The 21636-nt window shown below is 41.8% G+C and overlaps 1 protein-coding gene across 5 annotated transcripts in view; it reads right to left on the bottom strand.

Annotated features, from left to right (window-relative positions):
• Positions 1-21636, bottom strand: part of nlgn2b (neuroligin 2b) — a 140177-nt gene that overhangs the window by 27546 nt on the left and 90995 nt on the right. For all 5 annotated transcript variants that reach the window (XM_023962099.2, XM_023962100.2, XM_078930301.1 and 2 more), the window contains one exon: positions 18784-18933. In XM_023962099.2, the coding sequence (XP_023817867.1) occupies positions 18784-18933 (150 nt within the window). The remainder of the gene's footprint in view (positions 1-18783; positions 18934-21636) is intronic.

Here is a 21636-nt window from a genome sequence, read left to right as displayed (position 1 = left end):
TTCTCAACTAAAATTAAAAACAAATTTATTTCAAATTGATGAAAGAAAAAAAAGCTAATACAATTTTACATTTACATGTTTCTATGAAATAAACAATCTGGTTTCAGGGTTTGCCAAAAATGTATTAATGTTCCCGTTTTAATGTTTTTTTAAGGCACATTGTTAGAACATTTTCTTCAGTATTTTTTCACCATAATTAGTATTTGCCTGTTCATTTTATTAGATTATATATAAGCCTGCAGAGAATCTCACATATACTCCAGGAGACTGAACCTTTAACAGGAACCTCAGCAGCCTAAACCTCGTCCAGTTCCTGCTTTTAGAGCTTTGAGACGTCTCCAGCAGGAAGAAATAATAGCGAGTTCCAGACGTCTGCACAGCCAGTTAGCTTTTTTTTTTAGTTTACTGTCAGAGAGGAACAGGGTTAGGTGAACTGGGTTTGTCTACAAACTAATGTCAGAGTACATATTAGTAATCCAATTTATAATTTCATAAAATGTAATGAAGAAATAACAGCATTAATTTAAAAGTCTTAAAATAAATAGGGAATAAAATAAAACAATGACTTTTCAATTCATCTGAACTAAAAACATAAAATAAAAACATAGAATGCTAAAATGCATTTTTGGACTCTAAGACACTCCAGCCAAAAAAAGCATAATAAAGAAAGAAAAGTCATTTATAAGTCGCACTTTTTGGATACATTTATTAAAGAAAACACAGGAACATGAACAGACATTTCCTCTTGAAAGGCAAGTCATAACAACGAAATCGATAACAATAATAGTTTCTGTTGATGCTTTACTAATGTAACACGTTCATGTCTATTTACTGGGATGAAACATAAGAAGAATCTAATAAATTTACACTGCAATTGAACAATTATTTAGATAACCATACCATAAAGAACACGCTAACAAGTCAACTAAGCACTTTGTATCACTTAAAATGACTAAATCTTTTGAAGCTATTTACTTTGAATAAATAACATATCAGTTGCACCTTAGTATAAGTCACACCCCCAATTTATACTCAGAAAAATACAACCAATCTTAGGGTATATTTAAATTGAAATTTCCTTGGACCAGACAGAGTCTAGCATTAATTTGGTCCAGAATGAGTCCTGAACCTTGCGTTTGGTCTGTATTCATCTATCTATTCATCTATCTATTATCTGTATTCATCTATCTATCATCTGTATTCATCTATAATCCTTTCAACTATCGTCTATTGAAAATTTCTGTATTTAACAAAAGCTTGTAAACGAAACCATGTGACTAAATTTTAATGAGTTACTGTGTCTCCACGTTTTTTGTCGGTGGCGCTCTGTTTGCCGGCTACGGTGGCTGTTTTGGTTCAGTTGTTCTGCTCCGAGCACGAACATATTCAGACTGAGTACGCTCAAAGCGAAATGGAACTCAGCGATTGGAAACAAACCGAGACCACCTCGAAGGATGGGTCAGAGAGTGGTTCCTGGTATGGGTCAGGTAAATTTGTTTTGAATTATCAGGGGAATCAAACTCTGGTTCACTTTAAGAGACCCAAATGTGTCCAGTCTGAATTCACCCTTATTTTCTTTGCAAACTACGGCTTCACAAAAGTACATTTATGTACCTTTAATCTTCTTTTTGAAACAGAAACAGCATTATAAATTAATGCCTTTAAAAAAAGTAATTTCCCACGTTAAGTGTTTTAGTTACTATTTCAATATTTAAATATCAGCAGAGTAAAATGCTGCACAGGAAAAAAAAGAACTACAAATGCAGAAGGCAGGGATGGAGTGTAGAGTCCTGGGAAAGCAGGGATTAAAAAAAAAATCCACTGACATGAAACAGATATTAAAGTGAATATTGCCCTAAGCTAGTATCAGATCGTAACTGAAATAGGTAAGAGGAGTGTGATGAAGGACACATTATGCAATCTCCCAGTGACGTCAGGCAGAGGATGATCAGACATGTCATAAATGGGATTGAAAAAGGAAATGAAGCTTTCCTGTGATTGTGAAGGTCTGCCATTCAATTACAAACAGAGGTACTATTCCAAAAAATATACAAAACAAAACATTGTGTGAAAATTATTTAGACACATTGACGGCCGGAATGGAGTAGAAGGGATTCATTCAGTATTGTCCAGAAGATAATATGCAGTCTGTAGGAGGTTGATGCAGATTATGTTCAGGACAGAAAAACACAAGTAAGAACTAAGGGTCTTTCAAAGATTCAAGTATTATTCAAGTCATTTCAAAACAGAGGTGAAACCAAATTTGTGACTCTGGTCCCGGCCCAGCTGATTACAGTGCAAAGTATGGCAAGAAAAGATATATAGAATATTTTAGCTCTTAAACTTCATTCAAGTCCACCTTAAAAGTCCACCTGCTGGGAATATGAATCAAAATGTATGCCATGTAAGCACAAATTCCATTTAATGTTGGAGGGCCCATCCAATAAACCAACATGATTCCAGTACTTCATGCTTGCATGAAGTCCTCCATATTTCCCCCCTTATTGAACTAAAATTAAATCTTTATTAAACCAAGGACAGAACATAAAGGATATTTACAACTGTGGCCTGGAGATGTGCATAAAGATGCTCAAGGAAGTGTTGCCACAAGGCCTTTTATATCAATGATTGATAAAATCAGCAATTTGTCAGAGTAAAAGTGCAAAAAATACATTTGGAAGAAAGATTTTGACCTTAAAACTGTTATAAGTAACTGTATTATTCGCACTATGATGCACAATATATAATTCAATTTATAATCCAGAACGCCTTATTGATGAATTTTGGTTGTGTTTTAGCTACTGATGTTGAAGGAATTTAGAGATGTACACAACCCTCTGTCAAAATGTCCGTCTATAGTTATTTTAAATATGTTAACGTGTGGCGGTGTCAGACTATGATGTCATCGATTTCACAAAGTTAAAGTCCAATTGATATGAGCATTTTGCGACGATCATTTATGAATCCACTGTCTTTTAAAGATGAACACGTCGATGGTTTATTAAAAAATTAAGTCAAATACATTTCTTTTGCAAAAATTGTTCAGATTCATTTCAGACTCACGCTAATGTGCCTTGACAGTGTGCCTAATGGTCCACGATTATTGTCTGTGGTAATTGTACCGTAATAACTCAGGCATATTTGAAACAAAAGATTTGGACAAAAAATTTGGTTATTAAGATACTTTTGTAATAAAAAAAATTTTTTTTGCCAACATGAGGAACCAAAATGTTAACTGCTTTCTTATGGCTAATATTAAAACTTTTTTGTGCATATTTATAACTGACCCAAATTAAACTGACCCAGATTAGTGAACCTGGTTGAAAATGCTGAAGCAAGACGATTTATAATCTTATTTATTAGCTGTATGTCGCCAATTCGCAAAGTCGCTTCAAATTACGGATTTCAGTTAATTTAGCATCACTTTGAATAGAAAAAACACTGAAGAATATTTATTTTCATGATTGGACATTAAGTCAGGCACAAAGGGGTTGACGATGGAACATATTCATAAAAAACGGTCTCAGAATTAAAGTCATCATGACAGTGAAAGGAATCCTCCAAAGCTTTATATTTACACTTAAATAAAAATATAAATAGATGTGAACATATTACTAGGCATTAGAAGCCTCATAAGTCTGCGTTCTGGGAACAGATTGCAGGTGGGAAGCTTTAATGTTAACCTCATGAGCAGCAACAGATTGTCTCATTTCTGCACATCAGAGTTATGACGATCCTGCATTTAACTCTGCTGTTTATATTTTTATTTATCTCTTTTAAAAATCTTTCTTTGTTGTTTACGGAGTCCCTCTGTAGAAAAAAACTCCCATATTGATTTCAGTTAACATGAACCGTGAGCAGACAACTGACTTAGAACTTCCTCTCACATGCCGCACTGTTGGAACATGAACAAACACAACAACCTTCAATTGAGAAAACCTAAAATGTTGATGCAAAAATACAAATAACCCCTAAACAAAACTAATTTGGCAATTATGAAAGAATGATTGAGGGTTTCCTTGCGGAGTAGAGGAGTCTTTTCAAGCTGTAGGTCTGCCGCTTGTGTGTTTAGATGTAAGAAGGCATAGAAGGCTGTAATTAATTGACACGCTGCCTAACAATACAGTTTACTGTTATGCCTAAAAATGTGGATCTTCCGCACAATGTAAGCTCTCTTCTGAGGCTCACTGAGCCAAGCAAGCAGATCCTGCTTTATTTTCTGTGAAAAAGGCACGGGCATGTGAAATTCAGTGTACTCAGTAAATAATAAAAATGGTACTTACCAGTGCGTTTTAAACTGAGCACATAAACACATCCGTTTGGGTTACATGTTTTTAATTGCCCAATCTGCATTTAGCGGGCAAACCAGGCAACCGTACTTATGAAATATATTTTAATTAGTGGCACAAACATTACACCCAATTCAGGATTATGGAGTGTTATACTGTTATACGAGGTAGGATTTATATAAATGCAGAAAATAAAGTGTTTATAATTATATCTATGTAGGTGAAAAGTGAAGTAGTTGGTTGCAAGGAAGCCCATTTTGTTCTAGTAAGGCCAAAACGAAAAGCTGCAATGCCTGCTTCCTTTAAGAACAAAAACAAAAAAAAAGCTGCTGTATTTAAACAAAAGAAGTGTTGCAAATAGACTGAAGGTCTGCTCAGGGTGTCCTTCGCCCAACAGTAGCTGGGTTGACTCCAGCAACCCTGTGACCTCAAAAGAGATTCAGCGGGCTCTGAAGATGGATGGATGGATGGATGGATGGATGGATGGACGGATGGATGGATGGCATTGTTCCACAACAAACATTTTTAACCTTCCAGTTCGTCTGTCATAAGCAGGACTACAAGTTTTAACATTTTGATCATTATGTTAAGTAATGTTTACTTATATAGCACCGTTCCCGGACAGCAGTCACAAAACATTACACATAAAAATATGTAAAAATAACACAGAAAAATCCAGCAAAAATACATTAAACTGATAAAATACAGTAAGTTGCCAGAGGCCCATTCAATTTGACTGGTAAGCTTGATTGTAAAAATGGGTTTTGAGTTGGTCTTTAACAGCATCAATCGTCTGTGTATTACAGACATAAAAAGTCTAGAAATTAGCATGCAGTATAAAAATGTATCAATAAAAAAAGGAAAATGTTCAGCTAAATGCATAGAGAAAAAGTACTCACTTAAACAAAACACAATTCTACTTTTTTTGGAGGAAAAACTGAAAAAGCTTCCCAATTACTGAATCCCTCACCCAACAATGAGCTTCTGCTACAAATTAAAGACCAGAACTGAGAACTGAGAGTGGGATTTGACTCAATCTAATTCTACGTTCACATCAACTATGCATCTGCTGCTTCTCTTTGGATGAGAGTCAAATTCGCTGATTGATGCTTGTTCAAAAATATGATCTATAACTTGACGGACCAAACGCATGTTGGAGAAGCAATCGTTAAAGGTTTTTAGCCTCATTGGTACATGGAAGTAGTTTTTGTAGATCTTATGCACAGTCAATACATGGAAGAAATGGATTAATTGACAGGCTCTACAAAAGTATCTGTAATCATGTCGCCATGTCATGTCATGAGTTCACGAGGTCATTCAGGGACTCTCCTTGTTCGGTGAGGTTCACCATCTACTGCAGGAGTTAAATGACGGCCGCTGTCAGCACTTTCAGCATCACTGTGACCCATTTTGAGGACTCAAAAAAAAATAATTTAAAATTAGAAGAACTTTTTGTTATTGTGTCAATACATAAAATTTAAATATTATAAAATTGGTTTTGGACTTCACCTACTGATTGACACGTCATGAGCCAAAGCTGAGTTCCTGATTGTTTGACACAATGCAAAATTCTTCGCCAAAGTTCAGATATCTATATTCTGAAAATGTTGTGGCGTGTCATGGCACTGCTGCCTGAACACCACACCACACCTGACGCTAAAAAAACACCACAGGACCTGTCATCATATCTGTACATTGACTTATCATTGAAACTGGACACCCCTGCCGTGCGAATCGTGTTCCGTGCTTCAATTTATAGAGATGACCATTTCATGTTGAAACTTACTTCTTTATTTAATTAATTAAAAAACACAGAGGACATTTTGACAGACTGCCCCCACTTGTAGCTATTTCAGGCCTTGGAATTGTCCAAAGCACCAGCTTTAGCCTAATGGGGGGGGGGGGGGGGGGGGTGAGCTCTAAGGTCAAAGTGGCATTACCATTGGATAAATAGAAACCTGAGAAACCTCAAAAAGCACAGAATGTGATTATTAGTATTACCGTTATGAAATCCCTTTGGGGGACTATTTTTGTGGCTTAAAAATGATAGTTTTTGTAAAAGTACATTTATCCAACTGTCTGTTTTCTGCTTTAGTTATAGCTGGGCTCATGGTACTTGTTGGAGCCTCTCCCTACTGTCTTTGGGAGAAGACAGAGTTCAGTCTGAACAGACTGGCTGTCCATCACTGGACGTGCATGATAGATGTTAATCAATATTTTTCTAGAATCTCATTATTACTGTCACACTAAAAGAGATTAAGGCTGAAACTGTTGGGAACATTTGAAAATTTATCGGGATATAAAATTAATACTTCAAAAACTCAGACTCTAACATTCAACTATGTTCCCTCTGAATACATTAGAAACAACTTTAAATTCAATTGGAATATGAAAAGTATTAAATACTTAGGAGTAGAAATAACACAAGACTTTCAACATATAAACATTAAAAATTATTCAGAAGTACAAGACAAGATAAAAAAAGACATAGAAAGATGGTCAACACTCCCACTAGATTTCAGCTCTAGAATCGAAATAGTGAAAATGAATATATTGCCGCGGTTTTTATTTTTATTTCAAGCTCTACCAGCACAGGTCTCCAACACTCAATTTGCAACGTGGGATAAAACAATATCCAGATTCATATGGGACAATAAAAGATCCAGAATAAAATATGGCACCCTCCAGCTTCCAAAGAACAAAGGAGGTATGGCTTTACCAAAGCTAAAAGAGTACTACATCGCCTCACAATTACGGTACTTATGCTGTTGGTGTAACCCCCATTATACTGGAAAATGGAAAAATATTGAATGTGAAACTTTACAAGAACCTATTCAAAACATTATTGGTGATAAAGAGTTATATGAAACAAAGAAAAGGCATTTAGATCCCATAACAAATCATACACTAACTATATGGTTCAAACTACTCCAAAAATACAAAATCTTAAATAGTGCAAAAAAATTAAAATGGGTAGCATATGACAGGCAATTTAAACCAGCAGAATATGATCAGACCTTTAAATATTGGACTACAAAAGGAATAACAGCATGGTGCTTGCTAGAAAAGGACGGACAGCTGGAGAGTTTTGAGAACTTAACTAAACAATTTCACCTTGAAAAACAGGATTTTTTCAGATACTTACAAATGAGAAACTACCATAAGAAAGCAATACAGAGCGACTCCTCTGGGGATGAAGGCGGGATAGTTCACACAATAACAAAGACATATAAAGACAACAATACTAAATGGATTAGTATGCTATATAAATCATTGATGGAATATGACGAAAACACAACTTTGAAAGTAAAAGATAACTGGGAAAGAGAATTAAACATAAGGATAACTGAACAGGACTGGTTAGATATGTGGAGACACCACCATACCACTGGATCTCGAACGTGGAGAGAGTTTGCCTGGAAGAACCTTATTAGATTTTTCATAACACCTAAACTGAAGAACAAACATTTGAAAACAAATCAGAGCTGTTGGCGCGGATGTGGAGAAATAAATGTTGACCACTCTCATGTATTTTGGAAATGTCAGAATGTAACAGGTTTTTGGAAGATGGTGGGCGATCTCACATGCAAAGTGCTGGGATACAAAATTCCTTTGTTGCCAGAACTGTTTTATCTGTACATGTTTTCAGGAAACCTAATCCACCAAAGTGACAAATATTTATTTAAAGTCATGTCACTAGCCGCCAAAAAAAACAATAACCAGAAACTGGGGCACTACGGAGATCCCTTCAAAGGAGCAATGGACTTCAACAATCAACAACATATATTCAATGGAATTAATAACATACAGGCTGAAGCTGCAAGAGGCACAATTACACCGAAAGTGGAAAAAATGGACACTGTACAACAGATAGACATGGGGAACACCTAGACTTGACCTTTTTCTTTTCTCTCTTGTTTTTTTGTGATGTTGTTTGAGATTTGTGTTCATGTAACAAAAACTAATAAAAATAAAGTTATAAAAAAAAAGAGATTAAGGCTTATAGCTAAGCATATCTTTCAAAGCACTTCAAGGTTGTTGATTTGATTTCCATTATTTATGCTCTTTTATTTATTTGCACACCTGCTTATTTTAACACTTATATGTAATACCACATCTGATGTCTAGATCTACACCTATTTTACTTGAATGTACTGTGTAACTTTTTGACATGTTTTATAAAAATTTGACCTTGATAGAAAGCTAAAAAAATTAATTAAATTAATTAATTAAAATTAATTAAGCCTGTTTTTCAGCTCAATACTACTAGCACTAATACGAGTCAACTTTTTATAATGAAAGAATGACAAGCCTAGAGTCTAAATAAGACTTTATGGTCTAATTCTAGAGGTCAAGGGGTCAGGATAACTGGTCTGTGGGTCTGCTAACCCACAGCTTACACCTTGACAATTGTTAAGATCAGATACTCATCAACTTTTCTTTTCAAAAGCATCTTGCAGAAAAGTCCTTTTGATGAACCTCTGTATATCCAGGGTCCAAGCCACCATTTGGTACCTAGCTAGCTTAAAAAGTGTCACGGTGCCTGGCGGTCTCCTCCCCCCTCCAGCTCTGCCCTAATGTTCCTGATTGCCACCAGCTGCCATCACTCTCCTGATCATCTTCTGTGGATTCAAAAGGAGATCAACGCCACTACTCGACGCCAGTTTGTTACCCCTTATGGATCCTACCGCTCACGAGTGACGGCAGCACGGACCTTCCATTCTACGCCTCAGGAGCACGGAAACTCTCGGCAGCCGCTAACCGCTTCAAGACCCTCCAGCCACGCCACAGCCACGTCTAACCTGGACACTCCTCAAACCAGCCATCTTCACATCTGGAGCAAACAATAAATCCATTCTCATCCTCCACTTACCTGTCTTCCTTCTGGGTTGCAGCATCTGGGTTCCTCATCCTTGTGAAATCATGACAGAACAAACTGGCGAACTTCCGGACCCAGCTGATCCAGAGGGACTTCGTTTTGCCGTCAGCCAGCAAGGCATCGCCCTGGGCCGCCAAGCCGACGCTCTGTCGCAAGTATCCTCTGCCCAACAGGAACTTTTTCGGCGCCTGGATGGTCTAACGCAAACTTTGATGAATTTAACTGTCCAGGGGGCTACCCCCGCACCATCACCTCCCGCTTCCAGCATCGCCGCAGTTTCCGCTTCCGGTCCGTCACCTGAAAACTACCGACTGCAGCCGGAACCATTCTTCGGCGACGTCGAAGCTTGTGGAGGGTTCCTGCTGCAATGTAGTCTCCTGTTCCAGCAAGCCCCGAGGTATTATGACTCCGACCTCAGCAAGATTACCCTGATCATAAACTCACTCCGCAATAAGGCGCTGCAGTGGGCTCAGGCTTTCCTGGCCGCCAATCCTGTCACCCACCTATCGTACGAGCACTTCATTAATGAATTCAGGCTGGTTTTTGACCAACCCCGTAAGCGGGAGGAAGCCTCACGAAAGCTTCTGGCTCTTAAGCAGCGAAGTCGCTCAGTGAGCGACCACGTCATAGACTTCAGAATCCTGGCGGTGGAAGCCGGCTGGACGGATCCAGCATTGAGTGGGGTCTTCTATCAGTCTTTAAATGAAGTCATTAAGGACCACCTGTGTTCGCAACCAGAAACCCACTCTTTTGAGGAGCTCGTCACGGCGGCTCTCCGTTCGGACACCCGCTTACGTGAACGACAGCATGAAAGACCTCAGCCTCCACGCAGAAGTCCTGCTAATCCACCACAAGGTACGGCGGCACACATTTCTCCTATAACCCAGTCTGAAACCTCTCGCAGTCAGACCGACGAGCCCATGCAGATTGGACACTCCAAGCTTTCCGCAGAGGAGAGGCAGCGACGCCGGATCGAAGGGGCATGCTTTTACTGCGGAAAACCTGGACACCAGGTACACCAATGTAGCCTGCGTTTAAACTCCAAAACCCCCCGCTAGAGGACAGGCCGCGGGCGGGTCAAGTCTTGTCATCTTCTAAAGATTTTCTCCGCATTCCTGTCAAGTTAAGTCATGTTTCTGAAACTCTGGATCTCCACGCTTTGATTGACTCCGGCGCTGAACAGAATCTTATAGATCACAGCCTAGTTACTCGTCTGTCCCTGCCTACAGAGTCCCTTCCTTCCCCTATTAGAGCCGCTGGGTTGGGGGGTCAACACCTTTCGGTGATTACTCACCGTACGGAACCGGTGTTATTAATTACTTCTGGTAATCATAGAGAACTCGCCCGGTTCTTCGTAACTCAAACCCCCCAGAACCCCATTATTCTGGGGTACTCTTGGCTTCGTCACCACAACCCGCAATTTGATTGGGTCCATCGTCGTATTATTGGTTGGAGCGAGTTCTGCCTCGCTAACTGTTTGCAATCCGCTGTTCCACCCGCTAATTCAGCCTCCGTTAAATCTCCTGAGGAGATCGATCTGTCTAACGTGCCTAGTTGCTACCACGATCTTCACACCGTTTTCAGCAAAGTTAAGGCTGGTGCCTTACCTCCCCACCGGCCTTACGACTGTTCAATCACTTTATTGGACGGCGCTCCTCTCCCTAAAAGTAGGCTGTTCAATCTCTCTGGCCCCGAGAAAGCCGCTATGGAGGTTTACATTCAAGAGGCACTTTCCTCGGGGCACATTCGTCCTTCTTCCTCCCCTGTCGGTGCAGGGTTTTTTTTGTCGAGAAGAAGGACAAAACCCTCCGACCGTGCGTAGATTATCGAGAACTAAATCAGATCACGGTAAAAGACAAGTATTCCCTTCCGCTCATCAGCTCTGTCTTTGACTCGATTCAGGAGGCCCGTATCTTTTCCAAGCTTGACCTACGAAATGCTTATCATCTCGTACGGGTCAAGGAGGGTGATGAATGGAAAACCGCTTTCAAAACTCCTCTCGGTCATTATGAGTATCTCGTCATGCCATTCGGGTTAACAAACGCTCCTGCCGTGTTCCAGCGCCTCATAAACGACGTTCTACGGGACTTTATCGACCGCTTCGTTTTTGTCTACCTTGACGACATACTGATCTACTCTAAACATCCTGATCAGCACAGAAACCACGTTCGTCAGGTACTCCAACGATTGTCTGAAAATCAGCTTTTTGTCAAAGCCGAAAAATGTCTGTTTCATTCCACCGTCGTCCCCTTCTTAGGGTACATCTTCGAGGCAGGTAGCATTCGACCCGACCCCGCTAAAATCGAGGCTGTCTCCAAGTGGGAACCCCCTACCACGCGTAAGAAACTTCAGCAATTTTTAGGGTTCGCTAATTTCTATAGGCGGTTTATTAGAAATTACAGCTCCATCGCGGCTCCCCTCACGCGACTCACTTCCACTGTTCGGGCCTACCAATGGAACTCGGATGCCCAAGAAGCTTTTGACACTCTCAAGAACCTCTTCGTTACAGCCCCCATACTAATACAACCCGACCCAGCTAGACAATTCGTGGTCGAGGTTGACGCCTCCGACTCAGGCGTCGGGGCAGTATTATCTCAGCGGGAAGAGTCCTCCAACAAATTGAAGCCCTGCGCTTTCTTTTCTAAGAAACTGACCCCTGCTGAGCGCAACTATGATGTGGGCAACCGTGAACTTCTCGCTATTAAATTAGCATTGGAAGAATGGCGACACTGGCTGGAGGGTGCGGTTCATCCATTTATTGTCTGGACTGATCACAGGAACCTTTCATATCTTCGCTCCGCCAAGAGACTGAATTCCCGTCAAGCCCGCTGGTGCCTGTTCTTTGACCGTTTCAATTTCACCATAACCTACAGACCAGGAAGCCGCAATATTAAGCCCGACGCCCTCTCACGGAAGTACTGCTCCTCTGATGACCAGGACGGCACCACGAACCCCATCATTCCCTCCACCTGCATCGTTGGAAACGTTACCTGGGACATTGAGAATAAAGTGATGCAAGCTCAAGGTGAGGAACCCAATCACCCAAAACCTCCTGACGGAACACTTTATGTACCCCGATCTCTCAGGTCCGACGTCATCACGTGGGCCCACGCCTCACGTCTTGCCTGTCACGGCGGGGTCACCAGGACTCTCTGCCTCCTCCGTCGGCGTTTTTTCTGGCCCTCCATGACTAAGGACGTTAAGGAGTATGTGGCTGCCTGTACCACCTGCGCCCGCTCCAAGACCTCCAACTCACCACCGTCTGGTCTCCTCCATCCGCTGTCCACTCCCGGGCGTCCTTGGTCCCACATTGCCCTGGACTTTGTAACCGGTCTCCCTCCTTCTCAGGGAAACACGGTCGTCCTCACCGTCATAGACCGCTTCTCTAAATTTGTCCTTTTCATCCCGCTCCCACAGTTGCCCACGGCCACCGAAACCACGGAGATCCTGGTCCAGCATGTATTCCGTCACCATGGTATTCCTGTGGACATTGTCTCGGATCGGGGCCCCCAGTTTGTCTCCCAGGTTTGGAAGGCTTTCTGTGGGGCCTTGGGGGCCACAGTCAGCCTGTCCTCAGGCTATCATCCCCAATCTAACGGCCAAGCTGAAAGAGCTAACCAGGAGCTCGAAACATCACTGCGTTGTCTCGCCGACCGGAACTCCTCTGACTGGTCCAGGTATCTGGTTTGGGCCGAATATGCACACAACACTCACCCCTCTTCTGCCACAGGCCTGTCCCCGTTCGAGGCTGCTCTGGGGTTCCCGCCTCCGCTGTTTCCTTCCCACGAGTTAGACCTCGCTGTCCCCTCTGTTCAGGACCATCTCCGCCGATGCCAGAGCATCTGGCATCAGACCAAGGCTGCTCTGCTCCAGACTAAGGAGACCAATCGCCGTACGGCCAACCGTCATCGTGTGGTGGGTCCTACATATCACCCTGGTCAGAAAGTCTGGTTGTCATCCCGTAATATTCCTCTTCAGGCCACCTCCCGCAAGCTCGCCCCCCACTTCATCGGTCCCTATACTGTGGAAAAGGTCATCAATCCCACCTGTGTCCGCCTCCGCCTCCCAGCGGCTCTCAAAGTCCATCCCACCTTTCATGTCTCTCAGGTCAAGCCTGTCGTTGACAGCGCGCTTTGCCCGCCATCCGCCTCCCCTCCACCCGCCCGGCTCATCGATGGTGCCCCGGCTTATACGGTCAGTCGGATTTTGGATGTCCGCCGCCGGGGTCGCGGCCACCAGTTCCTCGTGGATTGGGAGGGTTACAGTCCGGAGGAACGCTCTTGGGTCTCCCGTTCCCTGATCCTGGACCGTGCCCTCCTTGCTGACTTTTTCCGTGCCCACCCGGATCGGCGTCCCTGACCGCCTGGAGGCGGTCGTTGAGGGGGGGGTACTGTCACGGTGCCTGGCGGTCTCCTCCCCCCTCCAGCTCTGCCCTAATGTTCCTGATTGCCACCAGCTGCCATCACTCTCCTGATCATCTTCTGTGGATTCAAAAGGAGATCAACGCCACTACTCGACGCCAGTTTGTTACCCCTTATGGAACCTACCGCTCACGAGTGACGGCAGCACGGACCTTCCATTCTACGCCTCAGGAGCACGGAAACTCTCGGCAGCCGCTAACCGCTTCAAGACCCTCCAGCCACGCCACAGCCACGTCTAACCTGGACACTCCTCAAACCAGCCATCTTCACATCTGGAGCAAACAATAAATCCATTCTCATCCTCCACTTACCTGTCTTCCTTCTGGGTTGCAGCATCTGGGTTCCTCATCCTTGTGAAATCATGACAAAAAGATCCTTAAAAACATTCGCAAAATCTGGAAAAATAAGTTAGCAAAGTTTAAAACACGGAGAATAAATGCCGGTCTTAATGGATACCTATAGGGGTACATTTCAGCAAAATAAAAGGACTGTCATCAACACAATATCCCAAATAGGTTAGCTGCTCACTTAAGAGTAAAGCAGCGTTTCATCTCCCTTCCTGAGGTGAAAAATGTTCTCAGAGCCCACAACGGTGGGCCTTTCCCCAGAGTTCATTAATTAGTTAATTAGTCTGAACAGATGGTTACTCAACACAAATCAGAAGGCTGTCTGAGCCCGGAGCGAGAGAAAGGTAGAAGGAGGTGAAGAGCACTGAAGTCCACCTCCGAACCTCTAGACCGAGCTGTGCACCGCAGACATTTTCTTCTCATTCACCCATTTCGTGGCACAAAGACAGGCGTTTCATGAATTAATAGGCAAACTCTTTATGATTTATTGGAAAATGGTGCAAACTTTGCCGTGCGGAGGAGTGACATAGTGGACGGAGGCCCGTGGCCGCATTGATGGGAGGGTTTTATTCGAGCGAATACCTTCCATCTCGGCAGATTTAAAAAAGCATATCTAAGGTTTTATTTTTAGACTGCTCCCATCTCCCCCCTTCTGTTTCCTCTCCCCTCACCGTCTCTCTGTGCATCTCCCTAGCTCAACTGTCTCTTTTTTCCCTCTTCTCCGCTCTTCCCTTACTCCTAATGCTCCGTCGCTCTCTTAAAGGCGCAGTTGCTGTATGAAATGAGGTTGGCATGTGTAAGCTCCTGCCAGTGTAAGTACAGGATAATGCTGAAGATTAGAACGTAAAACCATTAAGACAGTTTGTACCTCTGTTTCTCACTTTGACTCAGGAGCGCAGCGTCAGAGAGGAGAGGCCATTAAATATTCAGATGGATGCTGCATTATTCATGTCTGCATTCCACACAAGGCAATTAGTCCACGAGCACTCACAGCAGAAGTAACGCACAATCATGCGTGTCACATGGAACACACACAAGGACAGTTGTCTTAATGAACACAGCAAGTGCACAAGATCTAAACCAAGGTATTGGAGTGGAGGTCTTCCATAAAACAGAGCTAAATCTCCATTCTTTAGTGACTTCTTATTTTCATTCACCTCAGTCATTCAAATAGTTGCATTTGTTTCTATATTTATGAAGTTGAAGTCCATCCTTCCATTTTCAGAACCTGCTCAAGGTTGCTGGAGCCAACCCAGCAACAGTTAGGTGAAGATGGGGTACACCCTGGACAGGTTGCCAGTCTGTTGCAGGGGCACACACTCACACCTAGGGGCAATATAGAGATTTGATTTTACCAACGAAGCATGTTTTTTGGGAGGAAACCAGAGAGCCTAGAGAAAACCCACACATTCACAGAGAGCGCATGCAAACTCCACACCGAAAGGTACCCAGCCAGGTTTTGAACCAGGTCCTTCTTGAGGCAAGAGTGCTAACCACTGCACCATTGTGCAGCCACCAGAAGCCCATCTAATTAAAACCAACAATCCTACAAAGATGGGATTCGCAGTCTGACTCTGACAGTTGGTTCCAAATGCAATGACTTAAAACTAGGGATGTAACCGACAAATTTATTGAATAACCCATGGACCTATTTTTGGATTATTTGATTAGTCACTACCAAGCCACACCAGTTGGCGTCGATTTTTAGTCATATTTGAAAATTAATGTTTTGAAATTTACTTAAACAAAGTGCAGCTTCTATGATTCGTCTTACCTAAGGTTTCAGCTTCTTTTTAAAAGTATAAATACAAAACACATAAAAAATACACAGTCCGACTCTGTTAAATGTTAGCTGGGTTAGCTGCATTAGCATATCATCAATAACGCCCAACCTTGTTTGTAACTTGTAAAAAAACAAAACAAAAAAAAAAAACAGACAGAGTGCTGTTTTGACAGAGTTCCATGTACCTCTCAAAATCACTTCAACATCAGCAAACACATCCAGAAATAGTCCATATATAAGGTGCTCCGGATTATTAAGCATACGGTTGTTTTTTGAATGTAATTCAGGCTTCATGTGTGCCTTCCAATGTTAAAAAAAAAAAACGGTAGCCTACGCAAAAGCTTTGAAGTCTGAATATTATTATTTGGCTATTTTAGACAACTGAGAGATTAAGTTTTATCAGATTTAATTTATTGGTTACCAGCTTTTATTCAATAAAATGTAAATTATTTTCCTCTGTCCAAATCCATTCTAACTTAATATATCTGCATCAGGTGCGCTCCTGTGCATAACTTCCTGTTTGACAGTACTAGTGCAAACAGCATTTACTTTGCTTTTTAAAAATTTGTAAAAAACCTTTAATTTAACTGAAGCACCTTAATATATATATATAAAAAGGGGAATGCTAATGCTTGAATTTTGTGTTAGGAAACTTGCATTGACCATCTCATTGAGTGATTTGCAGCTTGCCTGTCCTCAAGACACTTGAGAATTTGTAAATAATGCTTTCTTTGTTGGTTTTGGTACATAAAACTTTGAGTTTACATAGGTTGAGAAGTCATGTTTTCTTACGATAAAGTAGAATCAGTCTCTGAAAAATTCAGCTGCTATCTTGTACGGACAGTTTGCTTCTTTATGCACAACCCAGTACTTTTTTAAGGCTTTGTGCCTTACAAAATTTCTGACGTCATTTGACTTTTTTAAATTTTTAAAAACGTTAAAACTACATAAGAAATACGAATAAACCACGCAAAAAACATGTAAACCAACGTAGAACATGAACAGTGCATGATTGCGCTGTTTAGATGCAATTCATTAGTGATTCGTGCGTCTGATACCTAATTTTAATGTGAGTTTAAAATGTGCCGTATACGCAATTTAAAAGTTATATATCGACGTTAGATGCATGAAAAGTCTGTTAGACCTTGGAATGGTCATGTAAAACCACGAACGTGCATATACGTCTTGCAAAACCTGCGCACAATTGTTTAAGATTTTCATAAAAAATTGCGCATAAAATATGTAAAGTACACAAAATTTGGAACATCTCAAAACTAAATTAACGTAAAGACCCGTCGGCCGAGACCCTTGACGGACATCTGCGCACATGGATAAATGACAAACGTATGAATTTCGTACATCACGCATGAATCATGAAAGATTCAAATTTCATACATGGAAAACGCGCAAAATGTAAGTAGTGGCTGTGTGACATGGCCTTAACATTTAATTAGGCAGTCGGGGGAAATAAAGGCCCATATGACATTTGGAGTCGGCTCTCCAGGTGAAAGCAAATGTGTAGGGATATATTTTTATAAATAAATGTTGGGGGAGATGTGAAACCAATGTGAACCCCTAAAAATGGCTCTTTGCCACTGAGCTAATAGTCCTAAATGTATCCTTTTTTAACATTAGGCATTCATTTATAGAATTTTGCATAACGAATTGTTTTATGGTAACACTATATTCAGAAACCTTTTTTGAAATCCTTTTTTCTGGGAAGTACAATTCAGTAGCATGTTTAAACCTATAATCTTTGAATCATTTTTAGCAACGGTTGATGCCTTATCCTAAAAGAAAATTATATAGAAAAATAAATGCTCTAGAAGGCATGAATATATGTCAAAATTTTGGGACTTCTTTTGAATTCAAACAATAAGTTGGAAAAAAAAACAAGCTTTCTAACAGCAATAGTTTAGGTGAAAACCATGAAAAAGGCTGTATAAAAAAGAAAACAGTGGGTCTGGGTCATGCTGGTAACTCTCTATCTGTCCTTGTGCCTGCCTGCGCCTCTTCACTCACACTGTCAATAGCAGCATGTATCAAGTTGCCCTCTGTTAAAAGTCGCCGCCACCGCTGGACTCTATCCTAGACAACTCCAGTTCCTCTGTTTATCATTATTGTGATATGTTGAAACAGGCCTGATGCAATAAACAAGATCTGATTACCCAAGCTGCCAAACTCAGTGACTGCCACATATGATCTGTGAGCAAACACCTCCAAAAGATGATGGCGAATGTAAATACTTCACTGATATCAAGCAGCACAAAGGGTAAGGACATTCGATGATCGCTGGGCTCAACTCACAGGCACAAACTGGGTTATTGCAGCTGCAACGATTGAAGAGGACAATTTATTGTACCTAAAGTGGAGGAAGGAAAATGACGAAAAAATGCATGGAATTTCATATGATAAGAAGACGCCATATTAACAAATTCCCTCTGAGTTACAGTTTAGTCATTTTCCCTTTTCAATCTCTTTCTAAATTTGTTTGAAAATGTCTTTGTCCTGAGGTTGCAGCTGATTTACATAAAAAAAATTGAAAAGACAACAGCTCTGTGGTAAGATGATGGCCTGACCTGGGGTGTATCCGGCCTCCAGCCCCATGACAGCTGGAGCTGGCTTCCACCCCCACCTTTAAACCCTGATCAGGATTAAGCAGGTATGGCAAAAGAAATGAACGGAGGCAGACAGCGTGCGACCACTGTACCGCACTAACCTTGCAATCTAATCATAAAAGATGAATAAAATACAGGCAAAACACACCTTGGAGTTTCAAGTGTTTCCCATCACTAATTCAGGAAAAATAGTCAGCTTCTGCAAAGGTCAACATTAAAAAAAATGTCCTATTTCCCAATAGCATCGTCCTTGTCCCATTCTTGTTTTTATTACTACGGAAGGCTTTTTCTCTCTGTCATGGAAAATATCCATGGAAAATGACCATGAAAATCTCCAGCAAACAATACTATTCTGTAAGCCGCATTCCCAACGGAGCAATCTCACCCTGTGAAGTGTAACAGGGCAAAATCCAGCTCGGTGAACTGCATGTGGGCGGTAGACTTACCAAGCACACCAAGTCGATAGTTCATGGTGACGACGATTACGTTTCCGTACGCAGAGAGGACGCTGCCGTCAAACATGTTCCCTGAGCCCTCCATATAGGAGCCCCCATGGATGAAAAGCATGACCGGCTTCTTACGACGATCCCGGACATCTGTACAACAGAGACAGTCATTTATTACGGAAGTCAGAGCCAAACTGGGAATCATTAAAGAAATATTTTGAGGTAATTGGCGCTCAAAAATGTAAAATTACTGCAAGTCAAGACTTCATAGGCAAAAAAAGACCACTGTAGAGAGAATTCAACATTTTCAGGGTATGTAGAGTTGGAGTCAAACACTTTGTACATGTCCCATTGGGTTTATCATCTCCATTTCTGTCTGTGATGTCTGTTTGGCTTGTCTTATGCTGCTATGGTACGTTCCCAACAGTTGTTCCCCTGTAAGTGCAGAGCAAATGGTGCAGGCAATTCTTATGCCTTATCTCTTATTGGTGTCTTTGTGCCCATCAGTATGTTGCTATGGTTCACTCTGTAAGCTTTCAAACCCCCCCACGCTCCACTTCTGCCTCCCCCGGTGTCTGTGGTACGTTCTGAGTGTCTGGATGAGGCTGCGAGAGCTGCCAGCGCAGCCCAGTTAGGCAGAGCGTCTGCACTGTGCAGGTCCTGTGGATAATTTGTATGAAAGGGAGACCAAGTGGAAACATAAATAACAGCCACAGCATCTGTTTACCCTGATGAGCTTCAGAGAAGGGGGAGACAGAAAGATAAGAGGAAAGGAGAGAAAAAAGGATAAGTGGGGGAGCAAAACAGCAAGAGGAAGAAGAAGAAAATAGGCCAACACAAAAAGACTGGCAGAGTGTGTGTGTGTGTGTGTGTGTGTGGAGGGGGTAGAGTGAACCAGGTTTAAGCCAAAGAAACATGCATCCAAGGACAAGTCAAAAAGGAATGGTATAAAGTAAGTCACACATAGCAAGGTGCGCTAATGAACATTCAAATTCGCACAGGATTCACACCATATTCATAAAAAGACACACACACCACACACACACACAGAAACTCTCGCATAGGCAGCTGCGATGCTGAGTCGCTATGGAAACTGCTTCTCTCTAATAGAAGTGCACCAGCCATTCCATTGCACCGATTCACTGAATGCCTGTTGCCGTGGTAACAAATTCCACTCACGTATTTGCACACCCGCCTGCATCACCACCTGAATCTCAGGTTACACATGCACTTGGGTGAGTCACGCGCAGTGGCGAGCGCACACACTCGAGCGAATATGGCAGAACGCCGCACATGGCTCGTGTAGCAGCATATACGTTTAATCTGTCTTAGATCTTTTATAGATCATATGAGAGACACGAGCAAGACTGAGAAAAAAAACGGAAAAAAAAAAAAAACGTTTGGTTTGAAACTCTAGTGTGCTGCTGCTCTTTTTCTTATCTGCTCTGGTCTTCTCCGAGCATTGGCTGATTTCCCGAAGGATATGTAAACAAGTTCAATTATCTCTGCGTTACCAGGACGGTATGGAGGAATGACGTATCAGCAGGCTGTCATCAGCCACACTCACAGCAACACTTTAACTGTAAATTTAATCCTGAGACATGCAACTCAAGCTGCGACATGGGTCTACATTTTTATTAAGTGCAAACTCAAAGAAAATGTAGATTTTTCTTCTCTTTTAGAAAATGCATTAAGGTGACATTTACTTCAATCAAGTCAAAATGTTACATTTCTAATAAACTTTGTCCTCCTCAGATATTTTCTTGATTTTTTTTAGCGCTAGAATTTTCTGTAGCATGTAGTTAAAGAGACTGCATGGTGGCGCAGTGGTTAGCGCTCTTGCCTCACAGCAAGAAGGCCCCAAGTTCAAGTCCCAGCTGGGGGACCTGACACATAACATCAATGGGGGACCTTTCTGTACGGAGTTTGCATGTTCTCCCCATGCATGGGTTCTCTCTGGCTTCCTCCCACTGTCCAAAAACATGCTTCATAGGTCAATTGGCAGCTCTAAATCGTGTGATTTAGAGCTGCCAATTGACCTATAAATGGGTGTGTGATTATGGCCCTGCAACAGACTGGCGAACTGCCTTCACCCACAAGTGGCCAGGATAGGCTCCAGCAGCCCTGTGAGCCCAAAAGGGATAAAACGGCAGAAGATGAATGAAAATAGGAAAAGATAAAACATATATTTCCATTGTTGTCATAAGGCCATTAAAAATAAAGCTCACAATATTCATATAATTTATGACTTTGCAACAGTCCCTCCTCTAAAATCACCTTACATCAATGTGGTTTTTATCTTCAGGATAAAGGTTTGGAACCCTAAATGACAGAAGATCTGAGGCTGTGATGAGCCAAAAAAATCTCAGAGGGGTGGTTCTGCTGTACGCAAAAAGGTTGGTTGCCTAAATAGAATGAAATTTAGGATTTTTTTTCATAACACAAGACTTTTGTCATGTTGGCCCTGAAGCGCTAATCACTTATCCCAAAAAGATAATAACAAAAAAAAGCCAAACAAATACTTAAAAAACAACAATGTTTTTGAAATCAAAAGAAAATTCCAGAAATGGAAAATGGCAAAATGGCAAATGGCGTATACTTATATAGCGCTTTCTACCTTCTTACGAAGGCCCAAAGCGCTTTACAGTCACAGTCCCATTCACCCATGCACACACACATTCACACACACATTCACACACTGGCAGCGGCTCCGCTGCCAAACACTGGCGCCCACCTCCCACCAGAGGCAAGGTGGGGTTCAGTGTCTTGCCCAAGGACACTTTGACACATGGGCGTGCAAGGCGGGAATCAAACCTGCAATCTTATGATCATGGGTCGACCGCCCTACTGCTG

The sequence above is a fragment of the Oryzias latipes genome, chromosome 14, assembly GCF_053564925.1.
Source record: "Oryzias latipes strain Hd-rR chromosome 14, Olatipes_Hd-rR_3.1".
Lineage (NCBI taxonomy): Eukaryota > Metazoa > Chordata > Actinopteri > Beloniformes > Adrianichthyidae > Oryzias > Oryzias latipes.
This window is presented reverse-complemented; position numbering and strand designations above follow the sequence as displayed.